General features: G+C 40.5%; 1 protein-coding gene across 3 annotated transcripts in view; it reads right to left on the minus strand.

The window, feature by feature from the left end:
* Positions 1-17,767, minus strand: part of CLSTN2 (calsyntenin 2) — a 421,974-nt gene extending 404,207 nt beyond the window's left edge. The window contains exon 1 of one of the 3 annotated variants that reach the window (XM_030028229.1): positions 17,508-17,767. In XM_030028229.1, the coding sequence (XP_029884089.1) occupies positions 17,508-17,724 (217 nt within the window). In that variant the 5' untranslated portion in view covers positions 17,725-17,767. Of the gene's footprint in view, positions 1-7,075; positions 7,095-17,507 lie in introns of those variants that run through there. The other 2 variants (XM_030028230.1, XM_030028231.1) reach the window with 2 other exon arrangements.
* Positions 17,768-18,129: the final 362 nt, after the last annotated feature.

Here is an 18,129-nt window from a genome sequence, read left to right on the forward strand (position 1 = left end):
GTGAATGTTGGTACTCATGAATAGCAATCAATACTGCATTCTAGTGATTTGTTATGCAACTAAAGCACTTCACCAGTATTATCCCATCCAAAAGTTAATACCTTTAACAAAAACTAAAAAAAAAAAATAAAAAATAAATAAATAAAATCTATTTGCCCTTATTATAAAGGAGAAGGAAAGAAAGAACACAGAGAACTTTACTGGAATTTGAGCTAGTTCTACAAAGGTACCTAGTTACATTCAGGAACAATTCCCACAGTTTGAAAGACAAGATTTTGATACCTAGATGTTTTTGAAACATGAAGCCCAAATTCACAAAAGACAGTTTGTTCAAGAATTATAGCAGAAAAAGTGAATTGTTAGCATATGTAAAGTGAGTTTATAGTCTTAATATAGTAAGAACAAAGCCAATATCTCCACTTTGAATGGAAAAACAAACAAACAAAAAAATCACAAAAAAACTAAAACCCCCAAAAAAACAAACAAACACCAAACCACTAATACTAGTCACATTGAAGCCCAGTCTGAATACAGAGGAAGAATGGACAAACCTCATTTAATTCCTGCTATAAATGCCAGGAAGACAAAATGGGCCACGAGTTCTTAGCTGTTTCACATTTGTTATATAAGCAGAGAATAACAGTTACAAGGGCTGCCAGCTCATACCTTTCATATGCACACACAGCAGGTTTTCAAATACCAGCACATGTAAGTGTAGCAAGCCAGATTTTACCCTTGCATGTTATTTCCACCGATATTTGAAAATATCACATATCCACCAATTCATAAGTAAGGTCAAGTTAACCCTAAGATAGTGCAATCAGGAGCTGATGAGAACTTATTTTAAAATAACAACCTCATCAAAAGCATTTTTTTATCTATCTACTGTTCAGCTGAAGTCCATAGTATTAATAGAACATGTTCCTCTCCAGTCAGGTGTTTTACTGGTCACATAGAAGTTTCACTTTATCATACATGTACCTAGACATAAAGTATTGCAAATATCACTGGTAAATCTTCATCATTTCTGCAGACACAAAGGAGCATGATCCCACACGGTTTGTTGGGTTTTCAAGCATACTACCTAATGTATTTCTATTTTAACCCACAAAAAGTATGGAACATTGTTTCCTACAGAGGCTAAGAAACATGGTCAACACAATTTCTAGTTGACATTCTAAACTTTTGTGTGCAAACTTGCAGATTAACAAGTGTCTGCACACTGGGCCTGATTCAACTATTCTATAGTTAGTAGAAAGATCCACTGATTTCAATGCAAGCTGAGGTACCACTGAAGTAAATGTATACTTCAGAATAATACATTCCTCTTCCAGAAAAACAAGCCCACACTTTTTCCCCATTTGTTGTAAAATAAATACTGCATTGAAATTCCCCTGAAGCAAAAGTGCCTTCAGTTAAATCACAGTGAACAGTGCAGAAAATTTGCAGGGTCAGACTCTTCATAGAAACCATTTGGATACCTAAGCTGACAATGACATCTCCACTCCCTTTCTGCAACTTAATGATCATGTTCACTCTCCATCAAACACATCTTTAAGAAAAAATTCTGGTGTGAGTACACGACCCTGGAGCTCTTGTGCAATTTTTATGAGGACTACAGGGGAACTCATTATCCTCCCAAGGTAGGTCCAGCTGTTGTTCTGAGACACATATCTTGAAAAGCATATGAAGTGCCTTCCAGCTGAAGTGCTGAAGTCACCCTCAAAGTTTGGCTACATGTGCTCCAAAGTTTAGAACAAAGCATATTACCCATCTAATCAGTCATACAAAGCTGGTGGCAATTAGTTCCATTTAATAATAGGAAAACCAAATGTAAGACGACTTCTGACTAAGGAAATGAAAGCTGTATCAATTGTTCTACCACACATTTCAGTCAAATTCCTGCAACAATAAGCACTAAGTTAGGAGAAAAGCCCTACCTTGCTGTCCTGGTTTCAGCTGGGATAGAGTTAATTTTCTTCCTAGTAGCTGGTACAGTGTTATGTTTTGGATCCAGTATGAGAAAAATGTTGATAACACACTGACATTTTCAGTTGTTGCTAAATCATGGTTAGACTAAGTCAAGGATTTTTCAGCTTCTCATGCCCAGCCAGCAGGAAGGCTGGAGGGGCACAAGAAGTTGAGAGGGGACGCAGCCAGGGCAGCTGACCCAAACTGGCCAAAGGGGTATTCCATATCATGTGGCGTCATGCCCAGTATATAAACTGTGGGGAGTTGGCCTGGGGGGATCGCTGCTCGGGAACCAACTGGGCACCAGTCAGCTGGCAGTGAGCAATTGCATCGTGCATCACTTGTTTTGTATATTCCAAACCTTTCATTATTACTGTCATTTTATTATTGTTCTTATTATTAGTTTCTTCCTTTCTGTTCTATTAAACTGTTCATATCTCAACCCATGAGTTTTACTTTTTTTTTTTCCCCCACCCCCCCTGATTCTCTCCCCCATCCCACTGGGGTGGGGGGAGAGTGAGTGAGTGGCTGTGTGATGCTTAGTTACTGGCTGGGGTTAAACCACAACACTTACAAAACATTAACTTCAACATGTTTGAGAAAGTGGAAGGATACAGGTTCTATTTAATTTTCTTCCTACTTCCTCGATCTCATACAGATCACAAGGTGCTGAATTTTTATAGACTTGCTATAAACAATAATATGCATCAGGAAAACATTGCCCAGTTTAGAAGGTTCTTACTAAATTTTACATTTAGATCTGTGATTTGAGATTTAATTTGTAACAACAAACATGAAACCAGCCAAAGCATTACAAGCCAACCAGGAAGAACTTTGTTTTTCTGTAACTGCAAGTCCTTCACTTCAAAGTTACATAGCCTTTGGAGACCTATAAGGTACTATGACAACTCTTAGGATGCAGAGAAGGAAGCAAGAGTAGAATATGATGCCCCACATGCTCCTATCCTCTTTCTCCCTATGTGAGGAGGGACTAGCACAGCTATTAGTGCTACCCAGGAACAAGGCAAAATAATTCACAAGTAGCAGCCCACTGGCACTGTTCTTCTAAAAGTTCCTACTATGCATTTCCTTGCTTGCCTCCCTTCTCTGTTATCAAATTTCTCCTACTGTGCCTGCAAAAATAGCTGAGAATGATAGCTGCACGTTATATGCATGAAAAGACTGCAGACAGCAACCTTTACACAGATTACAGCCAGTGTTCTCCACGTCCCAGGTGATTCAACTCCCCTGTATAATATTTGGCCTTCAATTCCCTCCTTTGTTCAACATAGTCATCATACTCATTGCAGCAGAAAAGTTAAAAGGTCAAAAGTGTATTCTGGGATGATAATAATTCATATCAGAGTAATTGCTTATGTGGAATACTACTTAAATCTCTAATGTGGAGTCAGCCTAAAAGAACTGGGTCAGACAAGATCTGGAGAAAGATACCCAAGAAACATTTTGCGAGAATAAACTCAATCTCAAAAACCCTTTATAATAATGCTACAGTCAGCACTTCATAGAAGATATTTTAGAATAGGAAGAGGTAAACTTAGACTAATATTAATTTTCCTTCTATGTCCCAGTTTACCCCTCAGCTATTCTCAAGGTTTCGCTAAATCCACTAATCTGCCAATATTGGTAAGTCTTGCAAAAAATATATTGGGTTTTATTAGCTTCCGATGAAAGAGAAGCTGGTCTATAATCAAGTTTCTGTAACACACTTTATTCCCTTATGTTAATTTCCTTTTAGGATTTGTGGCCTCAATGAGAACGACTTCTTGAAAGACAGTCAAGGCAAGATACCCAAAAGTTTACAGAATTTCAATGTCTTCCCATCAATCTGAAATCCCATCTTTGGAGACTGAGCTCATGAATGCCACGCTCCTGGCTCCCAACTCCTTTCTGTCTGTTAGGGTTTGTAGCGCTGAAGCCTTAGGAACCTCAGAACTTGAATTGCCAACATCTGCTTATCCAAATACCAAGCTTTTTTTCCTCCTCTGTTGATCTTGCTGTAACTAAACATTCTCTATTGTACAAAATAAGATGTATTTGGAATGGCTGTTGTGAAAGACTTCCTCATACACAGCCTTATTCTGTAGTGAAAGCATTTATATTGTTCAGTTTCAAATATTTCCAAAGGCAGCTAAGCTAAACTATGCAAGGGTTTACCTCTTACTTCATGTTCAACTGGAGGGTTTAAGAAATGATTACTGCATTTTAAGATTTATCCCCTCGTAAATTCCACTATAACTTAAAGAATATATACTCTGAGACTAGAAAACAAGTTTTCATTTTGTAGAATGTAATTTTAGCCCTGAAAAAAAGGAAATATTCCCCTGAAGTTATGATGCAACTACCTTTTTCAGGATCATCTCAAAAGAAAGTACTTCCCAAATAAAAGCACATTTCAGTTGCATAGTCAGTTCACTTCTCAGTGTACTACATAACTTAACCTTTTGTCCTTGATATTATCCCTTGCTTATCTTCATCACACCAGTTCCTCCTCACTAAATACTTGTGTACATATTGTACATATGTTTTAACACCCCCAAGAACCAGTAAAGTGTTCTGCAGACACTAATACAGACTGCAGGCATGCAAACACCATGTTTTTCTGCTTGCCCATTTAGGCAGTGTGCATTCAACATGACAAGAGATGCTCCCTTGCAGAAAGGAAAGGTGCACAATGCACCACTGCTACTGGAGCTTACTTCTGTTTGAGGGGAAGTGTTCTTTGAAAAAAGAAAACATAAAAAGGCATTTGTAACATCATAGAAACCGACCACATAACATTTGGTTTGCACCTACCTCCTAATGCACCTCCCATATTACCTCCTAATCAAATGTAACCAGCTAAGTGTTACAATCCTGTGCTAAGGATAGGATCTGCAACCTGAGAAGCACAACCGGCTGTAGATACCAACATTGTTTCTATTGCCCAAGAAAACATACCATTGCTGTTTTAGCTTCAACTGCACAGAATGAAATAAGGGTTTATTTCTTATGAAGCTTGCTTCAAAAGCTAAGACAGACATAATTAGACTTTCAACACTTTTCCCCGACACGTATACTTCCCAAAAATTCCAGATCTGTCTGATGAGCCATTCTGGCAAGTAATCAGTCCAGAACTAAGAAAAATTACACAGAGCACTTTTTTGGAAGCTTCTGACAAGTTAAAAAAAAACCCAAAACAACAACAAACAAATCTCCATATTCAATCATATCTTTAACAACGGACCACAACCTGAGCTGGTTTTAAATGGCATTGCTGATTTATGCCACCTGAAATTATATCCCCTCTTTTTAAAGGTATACTTTTCCAGTTTGTTAGTGAAAACATTGAAACTCTTACCATATTGATTTAAGAAGCTTCAAGTATTGAAACTTTAAAAAAATTTATAAACATTTGGAAGCATGCGGAGAACAATTTAAGTTTGCAACTTACAAATTAGTTTGAAGTGACTGTTACTTATTTACTAAGACTGAAATTTTGAATCCTGTAAGAATTTCTATTTTATATTCGAACCTACACAGATTAAGTTTAAGTTATAAAAGAAGGGATTCATATTGGACAAAATATCTTTTATTATTAGAAACAGTCACATACCCAACTAACAGATTGACACTTTCTGAGGTCATGTTGTTTCCACCAAAAATATTCTCTCATAGATATTTTTACTAATCATCAGAAGTAGCTCAAATACTTTTTCATTTGCAGATCTCTACAAATTTAGAGATGGACAGCTGAATGGTAATACAAGCCTACTGAAAATAGACTTGTTTTTCCTGATTATTTTTTGCAGTCATTTGAAGTGGTCCACAGACCCCACAACACCAAAGACTACAGTTAAAGGAGGAGTGCAGAGGGAAAACAAAAAAATTAGTTTCCCAAAATAAGCCTTGAAATATTACTCTTCAAATTATTTCATCTCAACAACTATGTCTCTCATCTTGTGCCTTTCACTTCAGCAAAACACTGAAATAATTGCACTTGATCTTTCCATTTTATACATCTACACTTTTTACACTGTTTTCAAGGAAGAAAAAGATGGAAGCCAACTACAGTATCCAGTGCGTTTCCATTTATGACACCAAATCAACAGTTTATGACTCTACCTTAGCTAGATTTATATACCACTATCATAATGCAGACTTTTTAAAGCAGCTTAGCATAAATCACACCAATTTAAATCTTTCTAGGCTTTATTTCCCAACATGAATTTAAAATTCTGTTAACCTAGATCTTAAAAGTTCATTTTTTCTTCAAGACTGACAACAATGGCAAATACCATCTGTTCAACTGTAGTTCAGGAATCTTTAAAGTAGCTCTCAAAAGGAAAAGGGAAAAAAGCCCTTCAAACATGACTGCCATGCAGTTTCTTCAGAAATATCTCAAATATTATTACCAATGCATTCTGTCATATATTGACCTCTGCTAGCAGCCTTTGTGAAACTAACTCCAAAACAGATTTTAGAAACTAACGTCTATCACACAGAAAACCATGAGTGAGAGCTCACAGACTATTTTAACTTTGTTTCACCAACTCATATTTTGCAAGCTCTGCTTATAACCAAGAAATTCAAGCCAATTACTGCAATTTTGCAACCCAGTATAGACAAGGTGGAGGGCTGTTTTCCAGTTAGTCAGATTTTTATTGCATTTCAAAAAATCAGTTGTAAGAAAAAAAACAACCCACAGTTATGAGGGAAATGCTCATTACTTCATTTGTGTTTGTAAGCTTTTGTGATATACCCGCATTACTTTTCCACTTCTCCCTCAGATTACAAGTAGGGTTTATTAACTTTTAAGGAATAAAAGATTATATTTCCTTAGTCTCTTGATTTCAGAAGCTGGGGTTTTAAGGGAAAAAAACAAATATCTTAAAAGGCTATAAAATTATCTCAAGTCATTAAATCCTTGTAAGCTGATAATGGTCAGACACATGCAGCACATATATAAACACATACACCCACATGTAGTATTTATAAGTATGTGCATATTTCAGTGAGAGGAGAATCTACTCAAGACAGAAAGCAAGAAGAAATCAGTCTCAAAATATGTATGTAGAGTCCAATTTTTCTCACCTATTTTACTTACTCTAATTTGCTAGCAAATGAGTGATGGATGAATGCTGATCAGGAAACACCACAATCTTAATATTTACATTTGATAGCAATTTTCTTCAAATGAAATAAAGGTGTCCCACTTCATTTTAATTGTCCTAAGATCTGTATAGAAAAGTAGCAGTAAGGGAAATAAAATGTCATTCTTAATAATTGTTATTAGAAAAGCAGACAAGTACTATCCATATTTGGGATACACAGCTTCAAGTGATCAGTGTGATTTAAAACAGCAACAAAAAACAGTTTGACAAAATGAGTACCACTGAAATATTGAGGAATTGCAGCATTGCTTATTTTTACTGTACTCATAGTATTTAACTACTAACAGACAGGAATCATGAGGATGAGATAGAAGACAGTCAATGAGGAAATGAGGAAAACAGACTGCTTCATTACAGGTATTTTGAAAGTCAACATAGTGAAGAATTACCACACTTAAATCTGTAGGATAGCCATCTTGGTCAACACTTCACTTAATAGTTTTAAGCTGAATGAAAAGCACTTTGAAAGGAACAAAAAACCCAAGAATTGTTCTATTGACTGAATGAAAGCTGTTATACCATAGGAAGCCATAAGGTGAAAGAGATTAAATCAAACACTCATCCTGTTTGGATAAAGGCAACTATTAGTAGAACACTAAAAGGTTTAAAAGAACTGTTAACATTTATACTAAAACACACAAAGGATGAAACCCTGGTTCCACTGAGACATACTGCAAATCTCCCATTGATTTAAGGAGGGTCAAGATTTCATGTACAAAGACCAAACATCTAAATAACAGCATGAACTGCTAGGAAACTGCAATTCCATGCAGAACCATCTTTACAATCAATACAGAGAGAAGTTACATTAAAATGAATTGTAATTCAGCACATACACTTCTTATATCCAATTCCAAAAAATGCTTTTAGATAATAGGCAAAATCCTCTTTCATAGCCCAATAGTCCTAAATTATATATTGGTCAAGTTGTACTCCAGCTGAATGATCTTGAGGATACTCAGTCCCATAAGGGCCCCAAAAAACTGAAACATTTTTATAGTCTTTTTCATTGCTACCAAACTTGAACATCTCATGCAGACCCCAATTATACCAAAAAGCCAGAAGCGGGGATATTTCACTACCAAGCAATGGAACGTAAAAGACTGTTACACAAACCCCAGCAATTTCTTAAAAGACAGATTTTAAGATTCACCCATCTTCCACATTGAGTAGGATTTCAGGGGTTGGGGAGGTATAAATCCCATTTAGATTCAATGTGTTTTAAACACTGATTTTTTTTTTTTTATATGTCAGTTATTGAGAATGACAAATGGCAAATTGACTGATGTAATTAGAGATACATATCCATATTTTTCTGACTAGGGCATTTATGCTGACTTTATAGGTTTGATACCATATTATAATGCATAATGTTTTAACAACTTACTCTTAATAAGTCACTCCCTTACTCAACAGCTATAAGCAGTCATCATACTCATTTTTATTGGAATACATAGAGCAAAAAAATAGGAAGTCATTTGGAATGAACTCTCCTAAAGTACACTTTAGAAATCTACACTTAAATATTTCAATTATTTAAATTCCCCTTATTAATCTAGTCCATACAGTAAATTTGCAGTTCATAAAAGAAAACAAAACACTGAAGCATTACAGACATCCTGTAGATGTCTGCTCAAAGCCCCACAGCAAATGTGCACAATTCTCTCCAACTGGATATAGTTGTTAGCATGCTCAACTACCCTGATTAATATAAAACTAAAAACAAAACAGAAGTTCTCACTCTACAGTTTCGCTGTCATTCAGAAGAAGGTAGATTACATGAACAGAGTTCACAAAGATGTAAGCAACATGAAAATGAAGGCTTGGTTTCTTTCTTTCAACAGCAGGGTTTACTGCAAAGAAATAATTGCATCAGAGTATACTCAGCAAGTCCACGCATCCTATTCAAGGATTTTGGCATACTCCAATCTTACGCTGCAACGTCAAGAGATATGGAACTCAAAATGAATTGTGAAGTGTTCTTTTAGGTTTGTATCATTTCTTATCCCACATTTAAGTATGTAGGCACATATGTATGTATACAAAATTAAATCTGTTTAAAATAAATATAGAGCACACATATCTGTATGCTTTTATATACACATTTTCTGAACACTACTAAATCATACACCAGACATCCTGTTATGCTGTTCTACAAGAAGTAACTTGGAGTACAGAGAAGTGTATGATGCTGCAGAAAGTGCTTTATATATTACATCGTAAAGTGACAGACAAGTAACCCTGCCTCTACATACAGTGACAGATTTAACAGCTCTTGAAATCACACCACAACTGTGTCTTGCAAAATTTCTTCTAACTTATTTTCACAAACACCCTTCCCAAATCATGACAACTTTTCTATTTTTAAAGAACAACAACATACTAAGCTCATAGATAAAATCTAACAGGATCAAACCACAAACTTTAGTCAGATAATTTTTCTTTTTGATATAACAAATGCCTTTCTCAAGTTTGACATTAGGCTTCCTTTTTGCACCTCTAGTTCTTTTCAAACTGTCTTCTCTTTTTACACCTATTACTTTGACCCACACTTTTCAAACTTGTCAAAAAGGTTCACCTGTTCTCTGATTCTAAAGTTTAACAGACTCAGATTCCAGATTCCTAGTTACCCACCTCTTTACCTCAGCTGCAGTTACCAAAGGTACCAATATAGCATTTAATATGGGCTTGCCAGTATGCTACTTAAAACCTGCATTTGTGGAAATGAAAAAAAGCATGCCAAGTCTCAAATAAGCTAGGATGTTCTTTAAAATTCAGCATAAAACCCATAACAAAACACCACAATTTGTGTTCAGCAAGTAAGCCAATTTTTTAAGTCACGACCGGCCACATTTACTGGGCTGTCTGGCGAAGACCACAGGAAGAGTCATCCTGTAGGAAAACAAGGGGCAGTTGAAACTAGCATCCCTGTCTTTGACAATGGCCAACTGCAAGTGCCTACAGAAAAGAAAAACCACACATAGAACACTGCTCCTGGATAGTCTCCCAGCCTCCAGCAGTAGGTTGCGCAAGACCACTTCAACAAGAGGTTGTGCTTCTGTATTTTATGCACATTGGATTTTTTTTCTTTCATGAAGCTGTACAATCATTTGCTGAATCCATCTGAAGGTTTGCATCTACAACACTCTGCACCTTTTCCTGTAGAGAAGGGTTTGGGGATAAGCTGATGAGGTGGGTTGACCCTGGTCAGACACCAGGTGTTCACCAAGCCACTCTATCACTCCCCCTCCTCAGCTGGACAGGAGGAGAGAAAATATATCAAAAGTCTCATGGGTCAAGATAAGGACAGGGAGGGATCACTCACCAATTACTGTCACAGGCAAAACAGACTTGACTTGGGGAAATTAATTCAATTTATTGCTAATCAAATCAGAATAGGGTAATAAGGAAAAAAAAAAACATATCTCAAAACAACTTTCACCTCACCTGTCCCTTCTTTCCAGGCTCAACTTCACTCCTGATTTTCTCTGCCTCTTCCCCACCCCGAGTGGCACAGAGGGACAGTGAATGGGGCTTGCGGTCAGTTCATCACATGTTGTTTCTGACACTCCTTCCTCCTCAGGGGCAGGACTCCTCACACTCTTCCCCTCCTCCAGCATGGGGTCCCTCCCACAGGAGACAGTCCTCCACAAACTTCTCCAACTTGAGTCCTTCCCATGGGCCACAGTTCTTCACGAACTGCTCCAGCGTGGGTCCTTTCCACGGGCTGCAGTCCTTCAGGAGCACACTGCTCCAGCATGGGTGCCCCGTGGGGTCACATGTCCTGCCAGCAAACCTGCTCCAGCAGAGGTTCCTCTCTCCATGGGTCCAGGAGCCTGCTCCAGCACAGGCTTCCCATGGGGTCACAGCCTCCTTTGGGCATCCACCTGCTCCGGTGTGGGGTCCTCCATGAGCTGCAGGTGGATATCTGTTCCACCACAGACCTCCATGGGCTACAGGGGGACAGCCTGCCTCACCATGGTCTTCACCACGGGCTGCAGGGGAATCTCTGCTTCAGCGCCTGGAGCATCTCCTCCCCCTCCTTCTTCACTGACCTGGGGGTCTGCAGGGTTGTTTCTCTTACATGTTCTCACTCCTCTCTCCGGCTGCTGTTCTGCTTCTTACATACATTATCCCAGAGGCGCTACCACCATTGCTGATGGGCTTGGCCTTGGCCGGCAGCAGGTCCATCTTGGAGCCTGCTGGTATCAGCTCCATCAGACATAGGGGAAGTTTCTAGCAGCTTCTCACAGAAGCTACCCCTGTAGCTCCTCCACTACCAAAATCTTTCCACACAAACCATAAACAGCTAAATGAAGCTGCCTGTTTGTTTGGTATGAAAGACGTGAACAGCCTATATGATTGATTCAAGCACTTATTGCTAGATTGTGATTCAGTGGACTAGAGAATAGCAGGACATACTACTTCACACAGTTGTCAAACACTATAGCTTCTTAGGATAGATGGGTTTTATCTAGAAGAACACATAAATGAGCATGGAAATACCCCCAAGAGGGATGGCTGCAGCAGCTGCCACTGAAGGAGGGCTGCTAGTCTGCAGTCAGCATCTGTAGAGATGCCAAGGAATGGTACAATGCCTGAAGAAGCATCTAATGTGATAAAGCATTTTATTAAATGTCCCTATTGCCTCCAACTGTTTTCTTTCTCTGCTACCAAAATCATTGCAATGTTTTCTGAGTAGTTTGAAACTCAGGTTTTTGGATGGCCTTAGAAGGTCATTGCATCCATTCTTCTCCCTACCAAAAGGTCTGGTCCACTATATGTGCTAATATTTGTTCCAAATAGTCCTTACAGCTCTCCAGTTAAAGGCGTTAAAATATCATAAGAGAAGCTTTTCCTAAAGTCTACCCTGAATCTTTCCTGTTGCTCTTTACTGTTTGTCCTACCCACAGAGAACATTGAGAACACGATTTTCTCCTCTGCTTTGCAGGAGCTTTTTATATATGTGAAAACTTTGCACATTCCTCAATTCTTTTTCATTCAGCTAACTACAACCCCTTCGGCATGTCAGGTCACTTTTTCTAGACTTACCAATCTCGCTGTTCTCTGTCGGAACCAATTCCAGCTGGTCTAGTTTCTACTTGAAGGGCAACATCCAAAACCAAAGATTTTTCTCCAGCTGAATCTCAAATAAGGAATGTATCTTCCCCCTCTGTTACCATCCCATAAAGTATCCCGTTAAAATTGATTGTAACTGGTTTGAAGATTTTATTTTTCTGTTAATTTTTGTTTAATAAATCAAAAGGGATAAGACATTTGAAAGACTGAGAAACTGCCATTTGAGCACAATCGCTAGGAAAGCCGGAGGTAAGTCAAAGATCCCCTTATATGTATCCCCTCCCTGTTATTTTCAGACTGCTCTTTTTTAAGGGTATCAGAGGGAAAAAAGTCTCTGAGAACAGCTACACTTAGTTTGCGGTCCTCTCCACAGACAAACAAACTGTAAATTTGAGCCAGGCCAAATCTCACTGTTATTGGGGTTTAAAATTTGTCTTTTAAAATTACACTTACGCAACATTAAGTAACATTAAACATGTTTTGAATGTCAGGACTTGATTATTTGCCATATTTACAAAAATAGGCTATGGACAACAGGGAACTACTCTTGACACTAGCAATTAGCTTGCTATAGAAACAATGCATTTTATCTTTCATTTTCCCATTACTTATTTCACAGTAGGAAAGCGCTCTCTACTAAATGAAGTGCTAGCTACACCACTCAGACACTCTATAGGAGCCAGGCAAGCTATTTGCTGCCTTCTAACACAACCTTCTTGGAAACAAAAGAAACAGAAACAAATCACTTTGAGGCAACAAAGTCAAAACGAGGACCAAGAAGCCAAGCATATGTACAAAGGGAGGAAAGGAAATGTATTTGAAGCTGGAATTAGACCTTTGAAATTATGTTCCCAAAATGTCCTGTCAATCTGACATAGAAAATCTGATACACAAAATTTACCCTCTAACATTTTTATCAGATATTAAATAACATTGTCATGAATCTTCATTTTCAAGAGCCCTAGGAATAACATCTGTTTCATAACACACACCAAGCTATAACTATATACAACTAGTAATTTGCACTCTGCTTTTTTAATGCCTAATGGATGCACAGGAGTACTAGATCATCAATAAATGTTTCCAGTTAAACAGTAAATAATCAAAACAAGGTGACAGTCCCACTGAGACCTAATCAGCTTTCACACACTTCTCCAAATCTTTAAAAAGGCAGAAAAAAGAAAACTGAGGCCACTTTCAAGTGTGCAGTTTGGCCATGAGAAAGTCTATCCAGATACAGATACTGCCTTAGAACTGCAAGGGCTGTCACTTCAAGGAAAAAAAAAAAAAAAAAGTAATGAAACTACAACTCCACACTGCTCTCACACCACTTAATGTTTGGTGACAAAAGACATACCTTCCAGAGTGTTCTTTAAGTGGCACACACTTTGCTTACAATTGAAATACATTTCAAAAGCTCTGAAGCTCTTAGATTCCCAGTTTTGGTAGCCTTCCAAATTATGCAATTAAAATTGGTAACAATACGATTATGGCTGGCAAACATTTTTTAGCTTTGTAATGACAACTTAAATATAGTTGTCAGTCTTCTATGCTGAAATACCTGAATACTAAAGCAGTTATCAAATATTCTGATTGTCTTTTGAGACCTCTGAATCATTTCATTATCTTGACACCCAGACTTCATAATCAGACAAATCTTTTATCCTATGAGACAGAAGAGTCAGTCTTCATGAATTGCTTTTCCATCAAAACACTTAAAAAAAATAAAAAAGGAGCATTCCTGAAAAGGAATATTCCTATCTCCATTTATCAATGAGAAAACGGAAATATGAAACCATTTACACGTCTTTTCCAGGGTTTCTTGGTGAGCTACAGAAAGCACCATCAACAGAAAGCCATACTGCTTCATCCCCCACCTTCTGACCTAAGCAGTGTGCCAAATGTTACTTCTCATGTATTTTGGATGAGGATTAAAAGAAGGTTCTTATTTTTTTATCTCTCTCCTTTGAGCTGATATGGAAAAGTACTTCATTATTATCTACTATGAAAAAAAAAAATTACAAGAAACCATAGGGTTATGTGGAAAAATTCAGACACCGGGATCTGTCTAGCATGTTCTCAAAGATTTTCCTTCAATTTCTTCCCCCCCCCCCCCCCCAGGCTTTAAGCTTTTACACAGAATACGCTGGCTGTCTCCCTGGGTTAGTTGTTTTTCTACCGCTGATAGTCATATCAGATGTATTCACATAATAGACTTGCCAAGTGGGACTGAATGTTCCATTGATTTGGAAATGTCCTGAATGACTAAGATTTCAAGTTTTGCCCATGTAATTAATTTAATTGGAATAAAATATTCTTAGTTATTCAGATCATTTCAGCTGTACTTAAAAATTAAGATTAAAATTATGTTTATGTTAATGATGAAGCTCAATACAGTCAAACTTGAAAGGTTGACTAATTGGGTCTCACAAGGAATTTGGATATGGCAACCTTTTTAGGACTTCACCAAGTAGTTTAATAGTATATACTAGCATAAGATAATAAATAATTTAAGAGATCAGCCTTATGCATAGATTTGTGGAGAGACAGAAAGAGAAAGTGAAATGCTGCAGGTAGAATTCCTCCCTGCCTGCGACCACATGCACCTATGAATTTTGAATGTACTGGGAAAAAAAATAATAATAATAAAAAAACCTTACTCTTCAGCATATTCTATTTTACATAACTGAAGACCATAAGAGACTGTCCACACAATTTTCAGGTATCATTAATGCAATTCCAATAATCCAGAAAGTGTGCCTCTCTGTCTTCTTGACCAAAGCTGTTTGAAAATATTTTAAAGAAACCATTTTTCTGTCCAAAACAGTGATTTTATTGGAACCTATGCTAAAGATCCCAGGGTCAACAAGCTGCTAGAAAGCTAACAAAGCCACAAATTGCATATGAATATTTAATACAGATTAAGTTCTGCAACTGACCACCTACTAAATATTCTGGCATTACCTCTTATACTTGTTTTTCCATGGAAAACTTTAGAGAGTTAAGGTTTTTTCCTTTCTGTGGAGAGTAAACACTTTTTGCAGCCTAGAGATATTTTGTGAAAGAAATTGTTATTTTCTACTGAGTGAATGGTGAGAACCAGGACTGTTTTCTGCAATCCTTCTCGACATCCTCAAAAACATGTGGGGAAAGGGGGTGGTGGTAGTGGTTTTGATTTTAAAACGAGGAGCAGCAGAGCACAGCAAAGTAGATGAGATAGGATGAGATTTGAAATCATTATCTTAGATTGTCTTTGCTACTCTCTACAACAGGATGCTTTAAGCACCAGAGGAGCTTTGTACACGCTACATCCTACCTGCACCTCCAACCTGAAAGCACCCACCTTCAAGCTAAAAATGAAGTTTATGGTTAGAGTACCAAGCTTCTCAACTGTATATGTGAGATACCCACAAAATGCCTTTTGAACGAAAATTTGCACCCTGTAGAAAAAATACAGAGCAAGGAGAAAGCAGCAGCAGATTCTTATTGAAATAAACCCTTTTTTCTTTTCTCTACTGATCAGGTAGGGAGAAAAAAAAAAGAAAGAGTCCGCAGAGGTAAGTACATCAGATACTAACTGCGTACAGTGCCAAGATGTTAATTCACTTACTAATCCTGCATTACAGTCTCTGATGGTATCTAACTTTAAGAAACAAAGTATGTCAAGTAGTAAGTGAAAACTTAAAGCGCTTAAATATCAATATAAATACCCTTAAAGTGCCTATTTTTAAATACTGGTAAATTGTGGCTACTGTTATCTAAGAATGCTCTTTGCAGCCCTCCAGTGGTCAAATACAAAGCAGAACCCAACAAGAACACAGCTCCGATTTGTCTAATGAACTACCTACAGCATTTAAAAAGACGACTGCCATGAACTAAAAACTTGCGTGCTTGTCTGAAGAAAAGATCCATATAAAGGAGATAATTACCTTGAAATACATAAGAAAGTAACCAGGAGGAAAATAATCCCCCCCCCCCCCCCCCATCAAGATGTGCCGTGTTATTTGTTATATCACACAGTTAATCTGTGCAGAAAACACTGTATCCCACCAGGACCTCAAGGTATACCTTGGGTTAGTAACAGAAGTAGCAATTCATTTCCTATAGTTACTTTCTGCTATTCATACAGGTTAATCTAAAGAAGGTTAAGGCAATGTTTGCTGGAAAGAATCAGTTTCCTCTCAAAGTTAGGACTCACGGAGGTTTGGGATTTTTTTAAGAAAGCAAACAAACAAAACCCAAACAAACACTTAAGTTTTCCCTTCTCTCTCTCTCACACACACATGCACAAATAAAATAAAAGGTAAAGCTTCGTATAAAAGTAAAAAGAATAGAACTGCTTTTAAATAATATAAAATAACCTGAGGCAGAGTTCTCAAAACAAAGTTTTTAAAACTTGGGGCTGGAAAGTCAGACCAGACCTGCAAGAAAACAATGCCAAGGGAAAAGAAAACAACCGAAGGAAAGAAGACCCCGACACCTGGGAGACCAGAGCCTTTTTGAACGGGCAACCCTTGCGTTGGGAGGCTACGGGTTACCAGAGCCGCGCAGGGGTAGCACTGCAGAGCAGTAAGTTTCAATAAACCTGCGACAACCTGCGCTTCCTTACGAGCAGTGGGGTAAATGGGGAAGCAGACAGCGGACTGGGGATGCTCTGGACGGCCCGACGCCGCGGCCTCCCGGAAAACTCGATAGTTACGGTCGTCTTCTGCCCTTTCCCTCCTCTCAGCCCTTCCTGACCGTTTACTCAGAAGCAGGAGACCGCAGCCTACGCGCGATCCGCCGAGCCGCGGCTTCCACCCGCGCCGGACTCCCGGAGCGGCCCCGCAGCACGGCCCGCACCGGGAGCGGCACCTGCCGCTCACCTCGGCCGCTGCCGGCGCCCCTACCGCCGACGGGCACGCCCGGAAAAGTAGCTGGCAACCAGTTTGTCGGGCACCCGCTGACCCGCCGCCGCCCGCCGAGGAAGCGGCCCGGGCGCAGCCGCCAGCGCCGCGGCCCCCAGCCCCGCGCAGCCTCTCGTCCCCCCCCAAACTTTCTGCTCCGCCGCCTCCCCGGGGAGGGCCGCGCCGTCCGCCCCGGCCGGCTCCTCTCAGACGCCGCGGCAGAGCGGCGAGCCGGCCGCGCTCCCCCCGCCGCGGGCTCCAGCACCGCGGTCATCCCCACCGCCCAGCCGCCGAAGTACTTGGGCGCCGTCCGCGGGCGGGCGGGCTGGCTGGCTGAGCTAGCGGCGGCACCCGCGCCCCCGCCCCGCCGCTCCCGCTCGCCCCGGGGCCGCCGCGCTACCTGCCTTTGGCGGCGAGCAGGCTGCCCGGCCCCAGCAGCAGCAGCAGCAGCAACAGCAGCTGCAGCAGCGCCGCCGGCCCCCAGCAGCAGCGCCGCCGCATCCCCGCCGCGGCGCCGGCCCTCCGCGCGCGACACGCCGCCCTGCGCGGCAGCTCCGGCGGCGGCTGTCGGCGAGGCGAGGCGAGGCGGGCGGAGGCTGCTGCCGCCGCTCCGTCATTCGCCCGCACTGCCAGCACCGGGGCGGCTCCGGCTCCCGCCCCGGGACCGCGGCGACGTCACGGGGAGGGGAGGCATGAATATTCATGAGCGGGGGGGGGGGGGCTCCGCCGAGGGGGCAGCGCCGCCGCCAGGCCCGGCTGTGAGGAGAGCGGGGCGGGGCGGGGCGGCCTCGCGCACCTGCTCGCGCAGGTGTCGTCTCCCCCCGCCCCCCGCGGGCGGGATTCCGGGTGGCGTGGGCAGGGCAGGGCTGTGAGCAGCCCCGGCCGGGTGGGAGCGGGCGAGCCGGCAACCGAGAAAGGGGGCAGTGGGCCCGGGAGAGGTCAGCGGGATGGGAGAAAGGACGCGGAGAACGGCAGGCAACGAGAGAGGAAGGAAACAAGGCTTTGGTGGAGGATGCAAAGGG

The sequence above is a fragment of the Aquila chrysaetos genome, chromosome 10, assembly GCF_900496995.4.
Source record: "Aquila chrysaetos chrysaetos chromosome 10, bAquChr1.4, whole genome shotgun sequence".
Classification (NCBI taxonomy): domain Eukaryota; kingdom Metazoa; phylum Chordata; class Aves; order Accipitriformes; family Accipitridae; genus Aquila; species Aquila chrysaetos.